Consider the following 26233-nt stretch of genomic DNA (forward strand, 5'->3'; position numbering starts at 1 on the left):
GGCTAACCGAAACTAAATATCCGTGACCACAACTCCCAATGTGAAAGTGTGGCAATGGGAGGAAATGAAAACAATGAATGTTTTTAGCTTTATTTAGCTACACGTTTTGGCCGAGTTCCCTGCCGCTCTCAGTGGCCAGTATAACTGTGTGCACTGCACAGATACTTTACTGTGAACTGACATCAAAAGCGAGAGCTCTTCTTTGAAAGGAAGCGAGGACTGTGTCTCGCACAAAATGCCTGTGCCTCTGGGAATGAGTTATGACTTAAATAACTAATGCTTCAACAGCACGAGTGCTTAAATGGATATGTACCGCTCGGAAGGCTGTAAGATGTACGTTTATGGTGGAAATGTGGAGAGGGAGGACGTTGTAGGGTTTGTGAGGGCCCACGAAGAGGGTATGGCGTGACTTAAACAAAGTAAAATGGCGAGCGTGATGGGGAAAGGGCTGTGAATTGTTGTGCTTTTCCTTAATTTAGCAATCGGTGTGCAGAGAGGTTTAAAATGGGCTCTCTACTTTAGCATATGTGTTTCTGTTGATGTGGCTTTTTCTACGGATCTAAAACAACATGTCATCTCAATACCACTGAAAGATCTCTCTCATTCTCACTTCACTCTCTCTTTCTCACTCTCTCTCTCGTGTGTTCTCTGGCAATATAGTCTTCAGGCATAGAATGTAATCTTCTCTGGGCCTGACGTGTCATAAAGATTTGATGGGTGACGGCTGTTAGGAAACATTACAGCAGTCTAGTTTGCCATTTAAATGTGATGTGCATAATAACGTTTTCACACCACAGTACTGTTCGCTGAATTTCTGCATTATACATCTCGGTGATTTAGAAATGCACTAAACCGTTCTTTAATGTGCAGAATTGTATGTTTGCACGTATTTCTTATATACCGTAATGTATATATTGTGTCGACAGTCAAGACGTTTCTTTATTACACTTATTATTTGCCATATGCTTGTTTATGTTTTTATTCTTGTTTAGTGTGATTCTGGTTGTTTATTAGGTTATTGTTTATTAGTTTGTGGAGCCCGTGTGACTGGGGCATTTTTCTCAGGCCGTAGCTGAACTGAGCTGAAGCATGCAGTTAGGTGGCCATTTTGAAAGGCTGCAGCTCCCCGCTCACTCTGTGTCCTCCATCTTCTCCCTCTAGAGTCTGGACGGGAACGTGGTGGTGCGCAGCGACGCCCGCGTGTCCTCTCTCACCCTGAAATACGTGCAGTACACGGACGCCGGGGAGTACCTCTGCTCCGCCCGGAACCCCATCGGCAGCGACGCGCAGTCCGGGCACCTGGAAGTCCGCTGTAAGGGACCCCCGCTTCACTCGCCTTTCAGTCCCACGTGTTTCACAGGGGCGGTCAGCCTCCGTCCTCAAAGGTTTCAGGGTTTTATTCATGTACTGCAGTCATACCTGGGGATGGCTATCCTCGACCGCTTTCTACCCAACTGATACGTGTGTATTTTCAACAGGTTTTTATCCAGTATCATTCGTCTGTCCATCCTTGATCTAAGCAGCTTATTCCTGGGCAGGTTTTTACAGGGGGTGCTCGAGGCTATCCCAGCATGCACTGGGGGACAGGCAGGAATACTCCCTGGACAGGCTGCCAATCATTCAGTATACCTTTTTTTTCTCTTTTAAAATTGGCTGCCTGTTAATTTGGCCTTGTTATTATTTGACATCTTTTCATTCTCCGGTCCACCAGTTGAGCTGCACAGTCACTTTTCTGAGGATGTGCTCAACTTATGCACTTGGCCTGTGCAAACTGGGAATTTTTATTCATTATTTTTTAATAACAGTGATTTTCTTTTTCTTCTTTTTTTTCAGAACAAATAGTGACAAGTTGTTATATGTTGGACTCGGGGCATGAATTTTAGAAACACTAATTTAATTGGGGACGTTTAAGTGGTACTGAATAATAAATCGGACAGTAAATCCCTACGAACGTGAGGTAATGTGTCATTTACACGCCTGCCGTGGCCGGTGAGATTCAGCCACATATCATTGTCGGCTAAGTGAAGACGAGACGCAGATGTTTAAAAATATCTCCCGTCGCAGTTGGGAAAGATAAACCTGCATACGGCTGTAATTTTACAGGGAGCGGAGCCTACTCCATCTCCCCTTCATCCCCCCAGCCGATCAACACCGCGATGAAGATAAGGAAATGTAAAGTTGCCATAAACCCATTACATCTAATCTTTCTGGAAAAGCTGAAAATTAACGGAGGGAAAAAAAAGAGCATGTAATGAAGGCCTTATCTCTTCCGCGTTTCTCCACTCCCACGCAAAAGTAATCTGCGGTTTAACCCCTGAGATAGAATCATAACACGCGATTGATGAAGTCTGAAATTGTAATTAGAGAGCGGGAGTTGTGAGAGATCGGGTCCTCGGTTCAGGTCGCCCAGATCGCCCGATTAGAAGGCTTCTTTGTCGCCGTGAGGCGCCCCGGGTCTGGCCCGGATTTAATCAAAGGAAATGGCCCTGTCACACAGCCTGCCTGTTCTGGAGGTGCTGAGTAGTGTTCTTCAGCAGCCAGTCCTAAAGAAATTAAAGCTAGCCTGTACCAGACACTGCAAAAACCCTACAATACGTCCATCTCAACAAGTCTTTAAGACTTATATTTTCACTTAAAATCTTATTTCTGTTACTTCTTTGCCAAAATATTGCCAATGAGGTGAGACACATATTTGACTCATTTCAAGATTTGATGGGTTAAGAAAATGTAAATTGTCAAGCAAACAGTATCTTAAAGTAAGCTATTATTATCTACTTGAGAGAAAAACTTTTTTTAAGTCTCATTGCAAGATGAAAACACTTGTTTTGACAGTTTTTGTTTCTGCAGTGGATGAAGAATGCTTTTTCTTTTTGCGTTTTTGGTTTGCTCAAAACGCAAAAGGGCCCAATAGCTACATCATAACATGGGGCTTGAACCACCAACCTTGCGGGTCCCAGTCATGTACCTTAGCCACCAGTCTGCAGCCTGCCCCCATGCCTCCAACACAAGCCACCCTGTGCGTGCGTCTCTGTGAGCGTTCCAGACAATCCGGTGACATTTCAGATGTGAAATGTCTTTTATTTCTGTTATTACATCATTCAGTCAGACCGCTACGCAATCTAGACTCTTTTATTCCCTGTGATTGATTCTTCTGTATTTTCCCTTAAAAGCCCTTTTTTATTGTCTCCCAAGGCAAGACTGCCATCACCGGGGACTCTGCGATGAGATAGCGAAATGCAGTAAAAAGACATCGCAATTACTTATCTTAATCGCGCAATATTACTGTCGTAAGAATAATGGATAACCCAAACTGAAACTTTAACACAGGCAGTCGTTTGTGTTTGGTGTATATTTTCTTTAAGTGTATGTGCTCTATACATCTTCAATGTGTACCTAGTGCTGTCTGGCAAGTATTTTGATCCATACTATTAATCAAAATATGACTGGTTGATTCCATTGTACAAGTCAAATTTCATTGATTCAGCATATTAGTATTGCCGGTTTTGTTTGACTTTGATAACGTAGGGCCTTGTGTATGCAGGTTTTCATTCTCAACCAATCAATGCTGCCTTACTGGATTCCAATGACTCAATTATACGCCATATGCATTTAATAATGCAGAATACAGGCAACAGCAGATATTTGGATAACACGTTTCACTTCATATACATTATGCACAAACGGTTCCCCAATTCAGCAAATAATTTAGCTAATTATCGAATCAAGATCTGAGGCTGGAATAAAAACCGGCAAACACACAACCCTCCTTGGCCCTGAGTTTGAGACCGTCGCTCTGAAGGTTTTTGATTTTGGTCGCTGATGTCCCTGTGGCGTTTCAGACACCCCCAAGATCACGGGCTGGGTGACTGTGTACACCTGGGACGGAAACGCCGCCAACATCAGCTGTGAGGTCCTGGCCCACCCCGCCGCGTCCGTGGCCTGGTTCCGCGACGGACAGCAGCTCCCCAACTCCAACGCCACCACCGCCAAGATCTACAACACGCCCGCTGTCAGCTACCTGGAGGTGCGCCTTTACGCTCTCGCCGGGAGAACCGCTGGAGTGACATATTACACACACATTTCTCGTTTCACAGCTTGTCAAATGCCGTTTATCGGCGCAGTCGGATATTTACTGAATCAGTTTGGATTTTGGACCTCATTCTGGAGAGTACAGCAGTCACCATTTTGGTTCAAACCTGCGTCTTTAATTCTTCGAGCTTTGTTCTGTCGCCATCTCTTGCTGCCCTGAAACATGCAATAGTCCCCTAACCACAGTTCAACTATTAATGTCCTCGCCAATTTAGCCATTTTTTCAGAGCGTGACCTTTAACTGTCATTGAAGTAATTATATATATTATAGTATGTATTATGTACTTTTCAGGATACTCAGACAAAATGTAATCGTTCTACACTTAACAGAATGACCTCTGCGGTCATTGTTAGTCATTTTTCTACCAACATACTGTTTTTAGTCTTTAGTTAAATATGGGTTTAGGCCGAGAAAAGCATGGTGCTGAAAAGCCAATATTTATGAGGGGTGCTGAGAATGAGAGTTGCTAGTGGAGGGAGAATAATGAGAGAATGTGCACATAACCTGCTCAGAAACACTCAGAACTCTGCTGTTAGATCAACACCTCACCGGATGCCCAAAGCAGTTGAGCGGTAACGTAAGTGCATATGCTGTGTTGATATAATTACGTGTGCAATTCAGGTGAAGTATCTTGGTATCAAGGGTACTCTACTCATGTTTTTCAGTAGTAATATTCTGATGTTACAAAAACGAATTTTATAAAAACTTATTTGTATTCAGCAAACAGTCAAAGATCCCCGTTAGTGCTTTTCCATTGTCCATTGTTCCTCTTCATCACTCAGTCCTGCCTGTGAGGATATGTGGGAAGGTTAAGAAAAATGTCCTATCATGGACACCATACCTAGTGGTTGCTCCAGTTTCTCGTTATACAATGACTACAGTGAAAGGACACCAGCGAATGAATTAACAAATTTCGGGTCCATGGTCATTAAAATCAGCGTACACATACACGTACGTTACAATACGCTAACAAGCCCCCAGTGACGACCTCCCCGCCCACCCCCAGTGTCTAGTAAAGTGTGCAATGCCGTATCTCCCAGCAGCACCTGAGGGTCTACATTGTGCTGCGTAATGTGGTTTGACTGCGGAGTGATCTTACGGGGTCTTCAGTCCAGCTGTGCCAGGGAGGTATGGGAGGAGGGCCAGGCCATCTGGAGGGGGTTTGGCCGGGGGCATTACCCCCACCCCCTCCCCTCAGCCATGGGCACCGCAGGGAGAGCGGGACAGCCAGAACGTTCCGGAGTTTGGGGTTGCATAGTCGTTTGGGGCTGCATAGCCCCTCCAGGGCTGTCTGACAGACTCAGGGGAGTTGGTGGTTATAGTGTCAATGGAGCTCTGTGGCAGGTGGGGAGATAGCGGGGCGAGAGAGCGGGGCGAGAGAGGCTGAGGGTAACATGCCGGTCGTCCTGTCCTCCAGGTCACTCCTGAGTCTCAGAACGACTACGGCAGCTACAACTGCACCGCCTCTAACTCCATCGGCACTGAGTCAAAGGAGTTCCTCCTCATCCAGGCAGGTCAGTCGATAGCACGGCATTTAACTTGGTGTGTGTGTGTGCATAGACATGTCTGTCTATCTGTGTGTGTGTGTGTGTGTGTGTGTGTGTGCAGGTATGTGTGTTTTGCATGTTTTTGTGTGTGTTTCAGTGTCTGTGTGTGTGTATGTGTCTGTCTATATGTGTTTGTGTGTGTTTCAGTGTCTGTGTGTGTGTGTGTGTGTGTGTGTCTGTCTATATGTGTTTGCATGCATGTGTCTGGCATGTGTGTGCCTGTCTGTGCGCTTGCACCATCAGACATTGAACATTGTTCTATTATGGGAACAGGACATTCAGCCCATTTCACCTAATGTCTGGACCACAGTCCTGTCAGTTTCCCCAGGATGATTCTGGTGGGTGTAAATGGGAGAGCTTTTCAGATACCTGTAATTTCGCACTGTGTCAGATCTGCAGGGCTCATGAATGGATAATGGCAGAAACAGGCAGTTTGGGTTATAACACTTCTGATTTGAACCAGTCTTACTTCGCACTAATGCGGGTTAAGTAGCACTCTGACAGAACATGTACTGTACTCATTACTACACGTGAGGTTAAAATGATCTCGCACCAACATCAAAAGCACACCAACCAAGATGATACAGTATTGCGCATTTGCAGTTTAATTTCAACTTACCGGAGAGATGTTTTGACAAGAGCGCGCAAGTTTAATAAAATATTTCAGAGTTCATACATTTAATACAGTATGATTAGACTTGCAGCGCGAAACAGGACATGAATAAAATGGATTCAGAGTAGCGGTCTGCATCAGGGTAGAAATGAGCCTGTCGTTTTTACAGTCTGACAAGCTCACATCTATCTAGAAAATGATGTGCTATTTCATTCAGGAAAGCTACTATTCACTCAGAAATAAAGTGACAATGGAGGGTCTTCAAAGACCACATTTCCTAAATGTACCCTGAAAGTACAGTAATGTTCTCTTTGTGTACCTTTATTTCTGAGAGTGTTGTGCTTGTGACTGCAACAATTGACAACAATGGCGCAAAAAGCAAAGCTTCTAGTTTTTGTTGTATTCCATGCTTATTTTTTCAAAAGCTTTTTCAAAAAGGTCCGTTTTCTTTTAGTATGTGTTTGCAACAACTATGTTTATGAAATGGAGGAATAATTCATATTTTAATGTTTGTAATGATCAGAGCCGGCCAGCTCGCTAGCTTTAGTACTATGTTTCCATCTGTTAAACATGACGTTACCATGCTCCCAATGTCACAGGTCCGATGCCAGGCCCAATCACACCATACTTTCAGGCCCTGTTGGGTCAAATACATAAACAAAGCTGGACAGATTGACATCTCAATAGTAACTTAGTGTCAATTCATGTAACCTTAATGTAAAGTGTTACTGGTGAAACTGACATATCCACAGTAGTGTAGCACCACTGTATTGGGTGAATGTGACGCTGTATTGGGTGAATCTGATGCTGTACTCTGTGAATCTGACACTGCATTGGGTGAATCTGATGCTGTACTCTGTGAATCTGATGCTGTACTCTGTGAATCTGACGCTGTGCTCTGTGAATCTGACGCTGTACTCAGTGAATCTGACACTGTACTCAGTGAATCTGACGCTGTGCTCTGTGAATCTGACACTGTACTCTGTGAATCTGACACTGTACTCTGTGAATCTGACACTGCATTGGGTGAATCTGATGCTGTACTCTGTGAATCTGACACTGTACTCAGTGAATCTGACGCTGTGCTCTGTGAATCTGATGCTGTACTCTGTGAATCTGACGCTGTACTCAGTGAATCTGACGCTGTGCTCTGTGAATCTGACGCTGTACTCTGAATCTGACGCTGTACTCTGTGAATCTGACGCTGTACTCAGTGAATCTGACGCTGTACTCAGTGAATCTGACGCTGTACTCAGTGAATCTGACGCTGTACTCAGTGAATCTGACGCTGTACTCTGTGAATCTGTGATGTTGCGCACGTCGCCCCCTCATGGCGGTTGAACGGCGGCGCTGCAGAGGTCCCGTCGGCGCCCTCGGTGGAGCTGGTGGAGCCGTACTCCAGCTCGGCGCTGCTGGAGTTCGAGGAGCCCGAGTCCAGCGGAGGGGTGCCCGTGCTGAAGTACCGGGCCGAGTGGAGGCCCGAGGGGCACGCCAGCTGGGCGCAGAGGGTGTACGACGCCAAGGACGGTGAGCCTCCGCCAAAAACAGCAGACCTGGGTCACTTACGTCATGGTCTTGGATTCAAGTGCATTCCTATGCTTTACTGAGGCTGCCTGGTGCATTGGAACTATAGACTGTATAGAAAATATGGACCAAGTGCCTGTTATGTCACCCACTGACTGACGCTTGTGAAAAGCGTTTTGAAGCCCGGGAAGTCAAGTTTACCACCACCGTCATGTTGTACATTTGGAGGCAGAGTGGGGATGCCACTTACTGGCCGCTTGATTGGCCGATGACGTACACCCAAAAAGTGCCAACCCTGCCTTCTGGTCCTCTTGGTTGACTCAATTGCACCAGGCCAGATCGAGTACTGAAAAGTATTTGAATCCAAAGCAATTAGGTAATTGACCCGGGTCTGCTGAGAAACGTTTGAGTTCGAGTTTGAGTCTTAAAATCTTATTTTCTTCTCTCAAATAGAAAATATTACGCTGTATCTTAAAAAAGTAATAGAAATAAGATTTTAAGTCTCAATATAAGCCCAAATGACTTTAAAAAAGATTTTGTTATTTATTGTTTTTCCAGTGGATAGAACAGGATGGATAAATATGAAACCCTGAGGAAACGTACAGGCCGGTTAATACTGTATTTGTTTTGACCGGTTTTCTGTTGCCTCAGTGAATGTTCTATTTACCGATCCTACCTGTTTACCTTTCCGCACCAGCGTCCTCCTTAAAGCTCCCGGGCCCCAGGCGCGCCGCTGCCTAATGCAGATGGGAATAATCGGCCGCATGACTGAGGAAAAACGTTATTTGTTTTTCAATCCCTCATTTTCTTGGATGTGCTCCCATTGGAGTAGCCTCAGCATCTGCTGTGCCTCTGCACAGAAATAATTAATGGAGAAATGACCATAAATCCCAATGCAGAGTAGAACTCGCATTTTATTTTCCTGAGAACAGTTGCAAACGACCTGGTGTGAAAGCCACAGAGTCGATAGGCCGCAGGGATTTTTCGGGTAATGACCAGAAGAACCCTATCGATGAACGTGGGCTTATTCTGCAGGTGCAGCCCCCACCCCCCCACCCCCACAGTAACCTCAGCCCACTTTTCATTTCAGACGGATGGAAAACTAACTCCCAATAAGGTCTGCCGTGCCTCTGCTAAATAGCGGGGTTGAGAGTTGCTGATAGCCTGAGATTCTCCTGGTCTGGTGTGTGTGAGATCTCAAATATGCGATTAATACTGATGTAATAATCACTACTGAACATTTAAAGCTGATGTAATAATCACTATGGAACATTTAAAGCTGATGTAATAATCACTACTGAACATTCGAATGCTAATTTATAATCACTACTGAACATTTAAATGCTGATATAATAATTGGTACTGAACATTCTAATGCTGATGTAACAGCTACTGCTGAACATTCAATTGTCGATATAATAATCACAACTGAACATTCTATTGCTTTTCTATCACTACAGGAAATTGAAAGCAATGGAGTTCTATGAACACTGACTTAGAATTTAGAAAATAAATCCAAATAAACCTACTCTTCAAATGGTTCAGAGCAGATGAAGAGATTGTAATGCACAACGTTCCACACACTGCCTTGCGTGTCCCCAAAAGAATCCTGCCCATCCTTGAATTTAGATTTGTCCTCAATAATGCTTCTGTGACGAATGATTCAGTGTGCTAGTGTTGAAAGATGTGAATTTTGTTTTAATGAAAAGCAAACAGTGAAAGCTCATGCCATTTTTTAGCTGTAGCTTCCTGTAAGTAAAGGAAATGTGTTAAAATGGGTTCCCGATTTATTCTCCGGAATGCAATGAGAAGTCTGGAGCTATGTTGACAATGTCAACAAGAGCATTTTCTACTTTATGTCAGTTCTAATTTCATAGTAATTTTCCTTGTCTCTGGGGAAGGGCAAGGTGTAGGTATGTTTCTGTTTGTGTATCTATAACCCTGTCTTTCAAACTCTTTACGCAGTCATTTATCATCATTGTTTATCCATCAGCTGATCTTTCCGTGTCTCTACACACCTGTCTCTCTGTCCTTTCTCTCTGCCGTGAGTGTGAAAGCAGAATGGTGTGACGCGTCTCTTTTCCCCAGGCGGTTTGAGCCAGATCATCGTCGTGGGTCTGAAGCCCAACACCAAGTACGAGGTCAAGATGTCCGCCATCAACGGCAAGGGCGAGGGCGAGAGCAGCGAACTGGCCACGTTCAAGACCGAGCCCGTCCGTAAGTACAGAGCCCTCCGTCGCACCGATCCCCCTGCCCCCCTTCCCCCAGAGCCAGAGCTGCTAGGCTGGAAGCGCAGACTCAGTCCAAGATGGCTACCTGCTCAGCTCCTGCTGGTGGTAATGCTTCCTTCTTTGTGTTGGAACCGTGTCTTGTTCTCCTCGGTCTTGAGCAGAGGTGGGAAGTCCAGGTTCAGAAAGTAAAAGTTATTCCCGGTGTTTCCCGCCAATCATAGTAAATTTGCTAGTTTACTTACTGTAACACAGTTCCTCTGCTGGGAGGTGGAACTAGTTCGTGAAATCAGCTGGTCAGAAGAAACACATGGCAGGACCTTTACTTTGTGACCCCTGGACTTTCCACCTCCGGTCACGAATCAGCGCTAATAGTTTCCCTCTGACTGGACGTATTGGAGGGTAGACCGTCAGCGTGCCTCTGGATTGGCTGGATTTTGAGTGATTGACAGGATGCTGTTGTGTCTGCAGGAAAAATCATTGCCGAGCAGAGCAAGTAACCAAAAATAAACATGCTATGCTTTTACACAAGGGCCTTCTTTTGGAATCCTGGGAGGAATGGCGGCACTGAAATCACACGACTTTGATTAGTGGATTCTCACTGTGCAGCCTTTAGCATGTGAAATGGCACACTTGTAGCCGCTGTGGGGTTGTGATCTCTGAGGGGTTCATTTGTTCTTGCTTCTCCTTTGTATGTCGTTTACGCAAGCGGGGTTCGCGTTTAAAGCACACTTCCCTGGATCTTCCAGAATTTGCTATGAAAGCACATAGTTTATTGTGGTGCCGTGGGAGGCTTTGAGGGTAATTACTGTGATATAGTAGTGCAATGGAGCACTTGGCCAAGGCAGTTCTGTAGTCCTGCCTGCACAGGAAACTTAGTTTTTCTTTTTTTCCTCCTTTGAAGGGCAGATTTCTGTTATTTCCGCAGCTGATGTCCTAAAAAAACCAGCTATAATTTATGCGACTTATTGAAAAACAAGCTATTACTTCTCTTTTTGACATTTTAATTATGAAGCTGTATAATTTATTGTGTCTTTTCAACAGACTCATCTCAAAGGAGCATTGTCATTAAAATTGCAAAGAAAAAAAACATGCTTTTTATATTCATGTCAGGGAGACATTTGCCGGTTTTAAATCTCATCACCCACCCTTTGGGGATTGCTAATGAGAGATTATAACATCTTAGCAGCACTTTGGAATGTTATGCAATAATTAAATGTGAAAAACTGTTTTTAACTTGTTAAAAATGGCAAAACAATTGATGGTTTGACATTAACATTAAAAGTTTGTTTTTAAGATTAACTAAAAATGTAGGCTATAAAAGACAAACACAAAAAAGGTTATCATTTTTTATTTTATTTATTTTACGTTAGCAACAGCCTGCTGATTCCAGTCACTGAATGTTTGCTAATTCATAACGTTACCTAGTTCATAACGTTACCAATGTTTTGCTTTACCTATAAATTAGATATAGGTCCCCATCATCAATCATAAAGATCAAGTGCATAATGTATTTTAAATCGTACTACGGTTCTGTACGTGTGTATGACTGAATTATATAGGGGATTCAATATATTGCAAAGAGACAATGGAGTTAATATGCAAATCTCCAGGGTGGGCCAAGATTGTGATTGGGTGGCCCAACCGTGGAGCCAGGCCCTCATTGGAGGCAAATGAGGTATTTTCAGACAGTGCTCACTATTGAAGCAGGTACTTGTATGTGTGCACACATACACACAAATATGAAGCAAATTGATAATTGTATCTATCCTATTGTCTTCAGTATTTGAATACAAAGAGATTGTGTACAAAAAGACTAATTGCTTTGAGTAGTGGCCATTGTTTTTGCTTTGTGTAGTGGCCGTTGTTTTGTGTAGACCTTGTCGTCCTTGTAACTCTTAATCTGCTTGTGTACATTGTCCCCCCTTGAACCCATTCATTCCATTTTATTTTATTTTATTTTGTGCCCCACATTGCCTTTCTGTTTTCACTAATCATTTCATCGTTATTCCTTTGTTTTCTGTGTCTCTTTTTACACTGGAGCAGGCTATTCTTTTACAAGTAAGTCTCCCCCATCCCCTGTGTGGGTTTTCTTTTGTTCGTTTTCAACATCCCTTTTTAGACATTTGAATTTCCCAAAGCATGTTTGCCATGATTATACAAGAGCGAATGAGCTTTACCAATATGATTCCATAGCTCCCTGAACCCGAGACATATTGTGGATTAATATGACTCTACTCTATATTAGAGCACTTTTTGCTCAAAACACCATGCATTTAATATTCAGTCCACCGCCTTTAGTACTGAAAACTGACCATCCCTGGGGCTAGCCTGGTACCTCACCACGCTCCTCCTGACATAATCAAATATGACTTTTGAAATTTGATGAGACAAGAAAATTGGGAATAAAAATTTGTTTCTCTGAAAAATAACCATTGCAAGTCACCCATTGCCAACATCATGAATAGATAAGGATCATAATAATTAGGGTTGCTGTATTCAGAAGCATCTAATTTGTGCATTCTTGTTGTCGTTATTTAGTTTCTTTGTTTTGACAGCAGCAAAATTCAGCGAATGACTCTGAACCAATTAATATTTTCTCTTGTTGTTACCCATAATCCCCTCAGTGGGGAAAACAGTTCTTCTGTTGAAACCATTCAGAGAACTGATACATCTTTCGAAACATTTTCTGATAGCAATTTTAAAGTTTAAACAGCTCAGAATCAGTTGAAATCTCAGCAGAAGAAGTTTAAACCTGAATGGCAGCTGCTGAAATCTAAATGGAAGAGAAGTCTGTGGGGGGGGGGGAAGCTGAAGAGAAGTGAAAGATTTGAACAGACGACTGAAAAGAAGACTTAAATGATCGATTTCCATAATCGCACAAGATGCCAACCATTTAAGAAATGTTTTAGAAGTTAAGTGCATTTTCCCAGAGAGCTAGCGGGAGTCACAGAATGGGGTTTTAACATGCGTTGTGTGTGAAGCACCTCTAGGCTTACTTGGTATTTCCTGTTTTTTGCACTTTGCCCTCTCTAGATGGGATGTTCCACATTTACACGGAGAAAGGTTTGTTATGAGCTACAGAACTGTGCAAAAGTCTTCGACACCATAGTTTTTTTTATTTTTAAGTAAATTCAATGTTTTTTGGGTTTTCTGCATTAGTCAGTACAAAAGAAAAATGCAATGTTAGCGAAATGTATACTTCATTAAATACAATAACATATTCAGTAATGCATAAAAAAATTGATTAAGACTGTCTGGGATTACCCCAGAGAGCCAGCAACAGGCGAGACAGCCTTTAAGTCTGCAGAAGAACTGTGGGGAGTTCTCCAGTATATTTGGAACATCCGACTGGCTGATTTTCTTATAAAACTGCAGGACAGTGCACCTAAGAGAATAGATGTAGTTTTATAGGCGAAAGGCGGTCACAACAAATATTGATTTGATTTAGTTTTTATTGGCTCACTGCTCTTCGTAGTACATTTTCGCGATGTAGAAATGTTTCTTTCCATTTTTTTTTTTTTTAAAGCATCTTCCTGTGACAGATTTTTTGCCTGAGACTTTTGTACAGTGCTGTGCGTCCGGATCCCAGTGAAGGATGAGTGTCGTACTGTGGCCTGACAGGCCGTCCGTGAGGAAGAGTTCCTTCTCCGCGTGTCGCCACCCCTCTCCTTCCTCCCCTTCCCTCCGTGGTCCAACTCTCGCCCTTGTTGTGGAAAAACCAACCGCTGCCCTGCCACCTAGCCGAGACTATGTATGATGACTGTTATGAATTTGGCCTGAAGAATAGAGTATGAATTTAGCCTGAAGAATAGAGTATGAATTTAGCCTGAAGAATAGAGTATGAATTTCAGCTTGGTATTTATCGAATCACCTGGTCAAGACTGATATAAATCAGCTGTCATTGATGTAGCCATCATTATGGTTTTGAAATTGTGATTAGCAGATGAGCAAACTTAATCGGAGGCATTGTATTCGTTTCTGTAGCCGATGAATAGACATTATGATGACTCATACGTAATATCATATTGAAGCTGGTACTTGTATGTACACAAACACAAGTACACATACACACTTTGATATACACACAGATATCCAGCAAACATGTTAATAAGATATGTATGTCTCATATGTAACATCGTATTCCTAATGAAGAGCATTACATTTTTTGCAACCACCATACAGTACAATTAAAAACATTTGTACTTGGCATTTTAGATAGGTATGAGTATTTTATTTACAGTAGTTACTGCTACTAAAATAACTTGGTTTAAAATAAATATGCCCTTCATGATGTTACTAATTAAACTCAATTCTACCGCATAAGTTCTGTTCAATCTAAATCTGTTGAAAACCATATTGTTACTAGATTACATATTACATTTTAATCTCGCTCTTGACAGTATTTACTTGCAGTAATTATGGTTAAAAAGACCCTTTCTCCCTGAAGATGAAAAGAACATTCCCAGCTGTCAAGCATTGCCAAGGCTGAATCTCTGGCTGAATGAATGCTTACATTTTTTAAATGTGCGTCTTTTGTCAATGCCTTTTTCGCTTCTGAAAGAACAAAATGGCATCTGTTTTGTTCAGCGGTATATTGGTGCGAGGGGTAATTGCTGAAAAAAGCGGAGGCTGACATGAACACTAAAAACATTGAGTCAGTATTCATTAGACATCATTCCCGCTGTCTCGAGGTAATCAGCGCAAGATTGTGGGTTGCGGTATAGAGTGATGTTAACAACTCAACCTTGTGACTTATGCAGGCAAATTAAAAAGCCTTCCATTGCTTTATATAATGTTTAATGGACGGAAAATCGGGGACAGCTTTGCATTTTGTGCATGTGCAAGTTCTGAAATGTAGGGGTGATGGATAAGCATTGAAGGTGTTGATAACCCTGAATATCCAGAAGCAGTTTCTGTGTCAAAAAGTCTACAGTATAAGTTAAACAAACATCATAGCTTAAGAAAGTTGTAGCCCTCGCTTACTAATTTGACAGGTTTTACAGAAGATTTGTAGTTTCCTTAACTCTGAAAATAATAATAATATTCATAAGATTATCATTAAGCTGTAGCATGCACCTTCTTATAATAACTTTAAAAAGTAACTCCCCTAAAGCCAGGAAAAAGATTCAAATAAAAAGCTTTCTCATCTAATTTTTGTGATATATACAGTACGGCACTGTACAGGTAGTGTTGAGTGAAGCAAATCGGCTTTGAGAAGTGATAAATGGCTTTGTGCTTAATGAAATGTCACATTTGCCTCTCGAGATTTATTGAGACATTCAGCATATTTAAACAGTGTGTTAACGTATCCATCTTTCCGTTTTTAGAAATTCTGGGCAGAGTGAAGACTTTTTAACACGTCTGCTAATCCAGATTTGAATGAATTCCAGCGCATCAGATTGGCTGAAGCATTAGGTGGACAGGTTGACGGTTAATGAGCTGAACGGTCAATCCTGCAGAACTTTTGAAGGCAGTTAATTGTTTGTCTTCCAACTTTGGTTGTTTTTTTTTTTGTTTTGTTTTTTTATGACTGGTTTTACTATATGTCTTTTGTTTGTTTTAAATTTGATGAATATAATATTTATAATATTTAGGCCTGATCAGTTGGTCCCATCCCAAACAGGCATACTCAGAAGTACTGTAATCTGGCACAGAACAACTTTGACTACGTGAAGGGTCAGCCATAGGAGAATGAACATTCCCTTAATGAACAATGGGGGAAGCCCTGCTGAAAAACAAACAGCTCAGGCTAGGTTTTGAAACTGCTGGTAGCTGGTCTACCAGCTCAGACCAGCTCCATACACAACTAGGTTTGACCAGTTCAAGCAATGTTTTGAAACAGCTGGTAATTTCACCCTGGTCATAGCTGGATGTTACACCAGGGAGAGGTTTTTTTTTTTGGAGTGTACACTACCGTTCAAAAGTTTGGGGTCACCTTATCTTTTTCAGCTTTTTCTGATTTAATAATTTATTTTCTGTTTTTAATCGAAAAATTCCTACGTGGTCAAAGCGCAGACTCAGAGCTTTTATTAAATGGTATTTTGGCTTCACCATGTAGTAATTACGGCACTTTCTATATGTAGTCCCTCATGTCAATCAGAAAAAAGCAGAAAAGGACAAGGTGACCCCAAACTTTTGAACAGCAGTGTATTTAGAAAATTCCATGACTTAAAGTGTTAAGCTGGGATTTCAGTACTGACGGGGGACCGCTTTCAGGAGAAGCAGTGGACGCAGAAGAGCACTTAGCAAGCGGACAGCTTTTTTTCCTGAAAGTCTGTTCTCTGTATTAGCTCACTGCAGGAGGGCCTTTGTGTCAACACCCTCCTGAAGGCCCATCCATCATCCAGGCAGTACCTGATGCAGCCACAGAACCGCAAGCTGGAAGCGCTCAGACCTGTCTTTCGTTAGCCCTCATATTTTCACTGTCTCCGAGCCCTCGCGTTGACACACACCCCCATTATTTTTGCCTTTGTATCCCCAGAATCGCTCCCCTCACCCTAACATCAGAGAGAAAGGGTGATTGACAGCCCAATAGGCTCAGTGTCCAAAGGGCTTAGGGGTTGATACGTAGCAACGGAGCTCCTCTCTTAGTGATGCAGAACTGAGCTTGTCACAATGACATCACAATGCTCTGCTGTCATGGCGAATGGTGGAGTGATCTGATGATATCTCACTCTGTCATGCCAGTCGAAGATAGCATCACTGTTAAGATTGCTGCAGCAACAAAATATGGATGGAAACAGAAATTGTATTGTGTTGCAAGCTTTTCTTTTCAATTTGTGAACATGTGAACACCAAAATGACACTTGTAAGAAGGCCTCCAGAGAGGTAGTTTGCTGGTGTCTGTCACTGCAGTGGAAATCCACTGGAAGAATTTCTTGCAAGGAATTATCAGATAGCATGAATGCATACTCAAATTTTGGTTAAAAGGAGTCGGCTAAGAGTTAAGAGTAGTACTCTATCCTTGCTCCATGCTGCCGTACTTTCGTTTGGACTTCAAGACACGTACACAGAGCTTGGAAGCGTGCGGTTCAGGACAAAGCCCTGCGCGACACGTGCTCTGACACGGCCGCGTACCGTTGTCATCTGTCGGGAGGGATGTGAGGGCCTTGTCATTTCGTGTCATGTCAGCCTCGCGCGCAGCGGGTCCTCTCCCACCGGGACGTGGAAAACGCTCTCTCCGCGGTCACGTGACCGGAGCGTGGCGCTGACCTCGTCTCCTGCCACTCCCTGTCGCCCAGCAACGTTTCCCGCTGTGTCAACACCGTGCCATGATGTCACGCTACTGGTGCGCTCTGACATTTCGTCCATTCCAACGCGTACACAACGCGCGGCTTTAAAATGGCCCCAGCCAGCTGATATTTACCTTCCTCTGCCCGCCTTTATTTGCCTGGTGTCGCGCTGACGCACAGGTACCCACTCAGGATGAAGAGCTCTGTGCAATCTGTCACCGACACAGACAGCCTCGTCCCTCTGCACAGGGAAACTGCGTCAGTAGACACCACAGTGCATTTTCATCCTATATTGAGACTGAAAATATTTTTGCCTTTATATCTCCTCGCTAATTAATAGAAATTGCCAGAAATAGTGCCGAGACAGTTTGACTCATTTCAAGATTCGGCAAAGGAATAAGAAAAATTCACTTCTCAAGGAAATCTTATTTCAAGATTTGTCAATGGAATAAGAGGATTTCACTTATCAAGCAAACGGTAACTTGAAACAAGATGATATTTGACACTTAAGAGAGAAAAAAATTCAGATCTTAAGTCTCATTCCAAGACCATAACGTTTGTTTTACGGTGAAGCAGCCGCAGCTTTGAAACCAAGCCTGCCTCGTCGGCACATGCGCCGTTTCCGGCTAAAACTTGAGAGACGTTCACAAAGGCGTCTCTCCCCCCCCCACCCCCGCTTGACTGGAGACTGCTTTTGTTTTTCCGCAGGACGAAAATAAACCAGCTTACAAACGTGTCTTTTCCGTGGCTCCGCTCCAGACGAATGTTCTTACTCGACAGTTGCTCCCCCACCCCCACCCCACCGCCAAGTTCCCCAACCTGCTGCTACCTTACCCTCGCAATCCCGGTGTGCCGCTCCTAACGGCTTGTCCCCTCCCACTCCCGCAGTTACCATAGCAGCAGTCATATCACAAATTGGCTCTAAGGATGGGTCTGGCTTATCAGATTAGCGCATGAGGGGACTCTCCAGGTGGACCTGCGCTATAAATATTAGCGCTGGGTTGAGACACCGACTCTCACTGCCTCTGCTCTGCCACCTCCCTGTGAGAGTCGGAGAGTGTGCTGCTACTGCTGCTGTCACAGTGCTAATTTAATGCCAACCCGCGTCTCAAAGGAGGCAGAGAAGGTTTTCCAATATTAGCACTTCACACGGGTTACGGGTTGTGAATGAGAGAAACCATATTTACCCTTTGCAGTAATGGGGTTAGATGTGATTTTAATACGTCCTGTTTTTTTAAACAAGAATATATCTTACTGGTGTCTGATATACTCTGATTTTTAAAATTAATAAACAGCCATTCATTTCCTTCAGTACGTATGCTCTTTATCGGATAGTTTCAGGCAAGTATTTACATTGAAATCAGGATAATTGTTTCCAGTTCATAGGTAGTTATCAAAAACTGCATAGGAACGAGTGCGGTTCGGTGTGATTCCTGCTTACACACACAGTATGTGTGATGACTGTTGTAGAGGGAAACCACTTTTGTCCCCTAAGTCACGATAAGAAACTGCAGTGCTTTTTTAGTAACAATGAGTCACCGTGTAAATGACTCACACAGGAGAGACCCGATCTGCTCTGTCTCTCTCACTCACCGTGGGTCTGGGCGATCAATACGGCACTGCTACCTGCCGTTTCTCCGGTTTCCCTGAACTATTACTTATCAGAAATAATAACACTGGATTTCTCTCAGCTTTTTTTTTTTAAAGTCCTTTAGTATGCCGTAGTGGTTGTGGCAAGCTTGTGAGGGTGTTATGAGAGTGGAGAATTCTCCCTCCATTTTCAACATGATGGTAAGCTCTGCAGACTGGACTCTGAGCCCAGTACTGCCTGCCTCACACTTTAGAGCAACAGTCTTTATAGCTGCCAAACACCATGCAATAAATCAGTCACTCACTGCCTCAAAACTTCACAAGCTTGTCCGTTTCTAGTTTTCTAGTACTTTTTTAAAAGTATTGTCTTTTTCAGCACTCTGTTAGCGCATGGTTATCAGATTGTCACATAAAGCTCATGTCCTTGCTAGCTGACATTATAGCCTCACAAAGACCCAGGAGTATTTTTGTGCTTGGCTGACGGTGACAAACTAGCCAGCTAGGTTTAATAACGTTGCAGTAATAATAGCCATAAATTTAAAGTAGGATATCTTTCAATGCTTGAATGTCAAAAACATGTTGTTTACATATTGTTATCGATTGTATGATCACAATTAATACATTTCTATGATGTTTAATATCTCTTGTTGTTTAAATAATTAGTTATATCTTTCGAAAAACAGTTGTCGCATACTGCGATTAATGATTTATGAAGCCTTGTGTGTACTATGTGCACTCCATATGCCACATCTTTCAGATGTCTGGTCCAACCCGACACACCATCACAACATGACAGAGACCCATTTCAATACTCGAGGTTGTGTTTTATCAGTCAAATCTAAGTGGGATGTTTCCATTTTAGTCTCCAGTGGCTAGGTTTTACCATAGAAGTCGGCCATTGCAGCAGATGTTTGTTGAAGAGAAACACAGCACGTACTGCAACATAAGTAGGCTACTGGACCCCCCTCAGCCTAGTAATCCAGCCAGCCTCTGATATGCCCACGCACGGATAACGGCTAAGCGTGCTACAGAGATGGAAATCTTTCCATTTTCACTTGGAGGGAAGCTCAGAGTTACAGATAAATGTTTTGAAAGATGTGTTGTGTTTCTCTGAGATGCGCTGCAGGTTATGTTTGGCTACATTTCAGACCACAGGCTGGGGACACTAAGGCCTGTGTGTGACACACCGTGCAGCTCACTGGCTCCCCCTGGTGTACAGTAAGCTCTCTGTCCTGCCCCATAGTGAGTGACCACGACAGTGACAGAATATTGTTTTGTTTGAAACATTTTTCCGACACGCTGTTTTTCATTTAAAACCTAGTAGGGTTCATGTTATTGTCTCGTTCTTGTTTTTTCCAACCCACCGGTCCTCTAAATCAGAGGTTTTCACTCTCATTTGTGAAACAGAGTGAGTTTGAAATGGCATGCTACGCTGCCAAAATGGTGCTAAAATGTTTATAGAAAATGTGTCTTTTTCTGAATTTTTCAAAGGTTAATCAATTGATGTGTTGTGAATTCAGTGCTTAACTAATTAAACGTATGTAATATAATAGCTTGTTTGTGTTTGAACCGGCAGAGATTGAGTAGTATTTATTGGTGACCAGCTATTGTAAATAAACTGCATTTAGGAAATCATGAGACTGAGGATTCGTCCCGGGGTTTTTCACTGGCCATCAGTGATTCATCAGAGGGGCTTGATAAGGCATAATTGCACATTGTAATTCTGGTTTCATACCCGTTTCAGTGGGCCCGTCTGTGGGCTATGAGGTTGTACTGTGTGTTTAATGCAGTGCTCAGGTCTGGGTGTACAGTAGCTGTTGAGCTGGGCTAGAGGGACGCATTTCATCACGTCTTGACGTCTTGACGGCATGGGTGAGGCTGTGGGGGGGGGGGGGGAGTGGGAGTCGCTGGATTTCAATTTAGAAAATAACACTGCGCCCTGACCAGGCACTTCATTTTACAGCCAGCTCCTTTTAGTTTTACTCACTGACACACGAGTGCGGGAACTTCCCATTACCGTAATGGAAGGGTGTGACAGCTCTGAGCCCGGAGGCTAATGCTAACCCCCCCCCCCCCCCCTCCCCCCCCAGTGTCACTTCCTTGGTTCTCCCGAGAGCTCCGTTTTTCACAGGGAAGCTTTAAAAGCACACACGCCTCTCAACATACAAATATAAATAAAACACCCGCCAACGTGACAGGAGTGGGCCTTGGGTATCTGCCACGAGCGATCGAGCTGAATCCTGCTCTTTTATTTGCCTGTTTCTTTGTTTATTTGACCAGTGTTGACTGAACTGGTGCTTTTACACTGGCGAAGGCAGGGCAGGCATCATGAGGGGTTGGGCAACAGGGTTGATTTCTGTGATGAGGTGGAGAGCCTTAAGAATGCTGAGTGAATTTACAAATCAACACATTACCAACCTCATCGGTATTGCTTTTACTGCTTAAAGTGTAGCATTTATATTTGTATGTGTGTGTCTTGTTTACTAGGTGCAATGCAAAAAATGTGCAAAACTCTTTTTTGATATTTGTGGGTATATTTATATGTAAAGGTATATTTATTATGTAAAGCTATTGTTTTTCTTCATATTTACTGTATCTTTTGTCCTTAGAAAGTTAGTGGGCTGGAGTATGACTGGGCCATCCCTTGAGTCAAATAAGAGTGTTTTGTATTCACTACTTAATGTAACAGGAATCATTCATGAGTATTTGTGTGTGTGTGGGTGTGTGTGTGTGTGTGTGTTGCATTATGGCTTGTAAAAAATATGGCATGTAAAAAACGAAATGTGTTCCTCTATTGGTTTTCAGCGACAAGGACTTTATTTTAATAAACAAAAAGTAATGCTTACTTACTTGGTGGTATTATTCTAGATTGTTTCCACTTGGCAATTGGAGATTGATCAATCTGCTGCTCAAATCAACCACCATAGACCGCACCCCAGACATGCACAGTAGGGAAAAAAAGTCAAGTTCTGCCCAGTGCTGGCTACATGATAAAGACACACTGCATTTTATTGCAATGGCATTTCAGAAGAGCGTTATGCTATTAAAAGAAATTACATTTTGTATAGTTCTTTAAATTGGCAAAATAGTTTTTATTGACCTACAGTAATGTATTGTAATACATTTTATTTTGCAGAAAGTTGCTAAAGCTATATGAAGCATACTTAAATGGGCTATTACGATATCAAGGCACTTTGAGTGAATCACACTTATTACTTACAGCAAACCCTTGTTCATCTCTCACTGGGATTTTTTGTACATGAATGTTTTTTTCATGCCATGTTCTGGTTTTTATGCATATGTCACAATCTGATGTGCTGTGTTTGTTGACTGAAATTACGACAGAGTTTCCTCGGTTTATATCTTGTCTTGAAATGTAAGAGGGTTTAACTCCCCACTGAAAAAACAAGCTTTAGCTGCACCATTTTACTCTCAAAAACAAGATGGCGTCTGCAATAATCTGAATCTCAGCCAGAGGAAATGCTGTGTCAGTGTCACTGTGTTTAATTTGTATTTTAATGTTGTCCGTAATTTTAATGTTGTATTGCTTTCGTCCCGTTGTGTGTATTTATATAATTTTACTCTTTAACTCTTGTTATTTTTGTTTTCCTGCTCATGGTTTATGTCATTAAATTTTTTTGTATCTTCCATGTGACCTCCTCCACTTTCCTTTCAACCAATCATGTGCGTGCGTATCATGTGACTTTGTCATGGCTTGCATGGTGCTGATGGTGCCCTCCACGCTGGTGAGCAGAAGGTAAACTCTATGTTCCAATTGGTCAGATTCACGCAAGGGAAACTTTTCAGAATAGATCAGGGCCTGTTCTTAATACCAGTTGTTTCACTGGAGAACACAGCTTCAAGTCTTTTTATCACCTGTATTTTTTACATCTGAACTCATTTAATCATAACATCAAATAAAAACACATTTTCAGTTTCAGACTTTTTGTATTATAAAATGTCCCTCGGCCAACCACTTGCTTTGACTACTACATACATCTCCCGCATTCATTGTGCAGCTGAACAATTATTGAAGTATTCAGGCTGTGTCTCTGGAACCATGGGGGATACAAGAAAGACTTATTACATCTTACACAGCTCCCTCCATCCCATAATAAAACAAATTTAAACATGCAGTAAACTGCATAGCCTCAGGCTGTGTTTCGAGTTTTCATTCTGCATCCTTGTTTTGAGAAGCCATAAAATGCGCGAGCATAAAATTGGCAAAAACAAGCCCTTTGCATTAAATAAATAAAATACGTTGCAGACAAAGCAAATGGTTGGACTCAACGGAAAGGTTGGACTCGCCCTCCGTACCGGGTGTTTTCGTCACCCAAATTAACCTTCGTTATTTTCCATTATTAACACCAAATCTACCACGCAAATGTTTTTTTTACAATATTTTTGACATTATCCCATGAAATGATGAATCTCTGTCCAAGTGACGTCCCTCACCACCACATTGCATGATTTCTATTTTTGATATGATAAGTCATAATGTTTATCCCTCCTGTATTTTTAGTGATGTCTGGTCAAGCTCTGACTATAGCTCCAAACAAACTAATTGCAATAACTTAACCCAGACATTACTGCGTGCATGCAAGCAGTCTCTTGTCCATCTCCTGTTTTATATCTACCACCACATTGGCTTTCTCGAGAGCGCTCCCTGTTTTGCATGTTAGTCATATGTGTGTATAGTCTTATCTTCTGAGCATTGACCCTCATCTTTAAAGTCGCTTATTCTGGAATATATGTGGATAGGCTTGAAAAGAGGACCCCATTAAAGAACAACATGACCGTGTTTGTTTAGAAAAATAACCTTGCCAAAAGAGTTACACTCAAGTAGAGGCACCCAGAATTTCAATGAAACAGAGGGTACTCCGCCATCTTGAAATTGTCTGTGAAGACAAGACTTCTGAACTTGGTTTCCAAGTATGGTTGCACCATTTGTATTCTGGCAAGGAAGTTGACAGGAAGTTTACTGTGTAACTGCAATCAGGCACAGGTCTAGGTTTCTGCCACCCCTTGGTGAGATTGCTGGAGATAGTGATTGCAGACCCATTTGGCACCCCTCAGGGCAGATAGTGCCCTCCGGAACCACCTGTAGTCACCTATGCTTAGATCCATCCCCGACTGGTGACATCATTGCCCTGAGACAGACATATAAAGACTCACAATGCTTACTCCCAGACAGTGTGATACAGGCTACATTAGAGGCTAAGAGGATAAAATTGAAAAGCTTATATTAGTTACCTTTATTTTGCTGAAAAGAAAAGGGAAAAATACCTGGCGTTAAAATATTGTGCATTTTATCATATTTCATTCTTTGAGTCGTGAATAGTATTTTTACAGTATCTGATAAAAAATGAGGCAATCATTGGTATTATCATCACTACATCCAGGCAATTCCTACAATGAATATGCTTATCGGTGGGTTATTCTGTATATTATACTCCGATAAAGACATAAAAAGGGTATTTCAGCTCACATTTGTTATCTGGTACAATATTAAGTTCAGTAATTATGTTTAAGCATAATTAACTACAGCAGGTGCAAGTGCCACTCTGTGGTTGTGCTGAAGCTAGTTTAAGATCTTCCCTAAGGGGGTTTGCAAAACCATAACACAATTAACATGTTGCATGTTAGAGCATGTTTTCTCTCCAGTTTTGTGTAACCCTAATGTTTTTTTCCTCTTAGCACCTGAGAAACACCTTCATCTAACAGGGGAATGATTCTTAAATCTCATTTTCTTACCACCAACTTTTTTTATGTGTCCTTTGCTACTAACTCTTGATATTTTACTTCCAGCCCTTTATTTTCATTGTTACGAGACTTTTAACAATTTCCTGAAGTGTGTGTACAAATATTTATCCTGATTTAGCAAATATTTTATACAGGGTATTTCAAGGTTCATTTGTGCCCTTTGAGTGTTTTATCTCTTTGAAGATATAAGTAGGTAATTGCAATTTTATGGTAATACTAATGTCAAAAACAAAATGTGCAGTAGATAGTTTTAGTTTTTTTCCCAAAGGTTTTATCCTCAGATAAAATTTCTCGATTACACACGTAGGTCTTGCTAGTAGTGGAAAAAAAACAATTTTTTGCAAGCTGTGTCATAATGAAAGTATTTTTAGAGACAGCTGTGCTTATTGTTGTTGCTGTTTTTGTCGTGTGTGCATGTGTGTACAGTCAGTTCTAACCCTGCTGAGTGAGTGTATCCTCGCATGTCTCACTGACCTGGGTACAGCACATGCGAGCAGAGCCCTTCTTTCCATGCTGTGCACTCACAAACGTCACTGACCTGAGATCAGCACACGCAGGGAGCTCCTCACTCTCCATACTGTGCCCTCACAAACCTCACTGACCTGAGATCAGCACACGCAGGGAGCACCTCACTCTCCAGGCTACTTAATTACGATGCTAATTCATTCCAAGGCTTCAAATGTCAGTCATGTAGCTAGCACACACACACACGCACACACCCTCCCCCGCAGCCCAGCGTAATGTAATTAAATGTAATGCGGTAACATGTCCAAACAACATAGTGAATCTAATTAGCGAAGTGCTTGTCATTAGGACATCGATAATGAGGACTCCTGGCGGAATAGGCTCATTCTCGCTGCCTCTAGCGCAGCCATTGCTAACATGAAAATGCAATCGAATTAGGCCGTCCACCTCTGCAATGGATATTGACAAATTATGAATACAGTCAGCCTTCACTGGAGTCAAGAACAAAGCAAAACAAAATACATTGGCCTGGATTCTATCAACAATTTTGCTCAACTTTGACTCGCAATGAAATACGGGTGTCAGTTGTTTTTCACGAAAATCGTTTGGCAAGTTTAGTGTTTAAAAAAAAAAAGAGGAAAACACCACGTTGCACTTCAGTTAAAGAGAGATTTTGATTGAATACAGGCCATTGTGCAACAATATGAAAAAAACAGTTCTTGTCTAAAGGTTAAAAGTTGGTCAAGAACAGTTGGAGTTGTGTTGAGAGTGAATTCCCACCTAATAGTGGCCTGAGGGCTTAGGCGGCCATTTTAGGTCTCTGACTGGTCTCTCATCGCTGTTATTCCCAGGGGAACCCAACCCCCCTAAACTGGAAGGTCAGCTGCGGGCCAGAGGCAACGCCCTCAAGGTCCTCTGGATCAAACAGGATGACGGGGGCTCACCTATCAAACACTACCTGGTCAGATACAAGACTGTGAGTATGGAGAGTGTGCCTGCTGAGATACCAGGTGTGTACCTGGCTGTGAGTGCATCTGCCCGGGTACAGCTCTGTGTTTATACCTGCTTTTATGGTGCAGTCCATAAGTATTTAGACAGTGACACTATTTTTGTTGTGTTGGCTCTGTACTCCAGCACATTCGATTTGAAATGAACCAACAAATGTTCAACTGCAGACT

At 42.4% G+C, this 26233-nt stretch overlaps 1 protein-coding gene across 5 annotated transcripts in view; it reads left to right on the top strand.

Moving 5' to 3' along the window:
• The window catches only part of LOC133107675 (neural cell adhesion molecule 1-like), a 209556-nt gene that overhangs the window by 162014 nt on the left and 21309 nt on the right, over positions 1 to 26233 (top strand). For all 5 annotated transcript variants that reach the window (XM_061216738.1, XM_061216739.1, XM_061216740.1 and 2 more), the window contains 6 exons: positions 1162 to 1312; positions 3840 to 4024; positions 5508 to 5604; positions 7607 to 7777; positions 9863 to 9991; positions 25907 to 26031. In XM_061216738.1, coding sequence (XP_061072722.1) covers positions 1162 to 1312; positions 3840 to 4024; positions 5508 to 5604; positions 7607 to 7777; positions 9863 to 9991; positions 25907 to 26031 — 858 coding nt within the window. The remainder of the gene's footprint in view (positions 1 to 1161; positions 1313 to 3839; positions 4025 to 5507; positions 5605 to 7606; positions 7778 to 9862; positions 9992 to 25906; positions 26032 to 26233) is intronic.

Source organism: Conger conger, chromosome 13, assembly GCF_963514075.1.
Source record: "Conger conger chromosome 13, fConCon1.1, whole genome shotgun sequence".
NCBI classification, from domain to species: domain Eukaryota; kingdom Metazoa; phylum Chordata; class Actinopteri; order Anguilliformes; family Congridae; genus Conger; species Conger conger.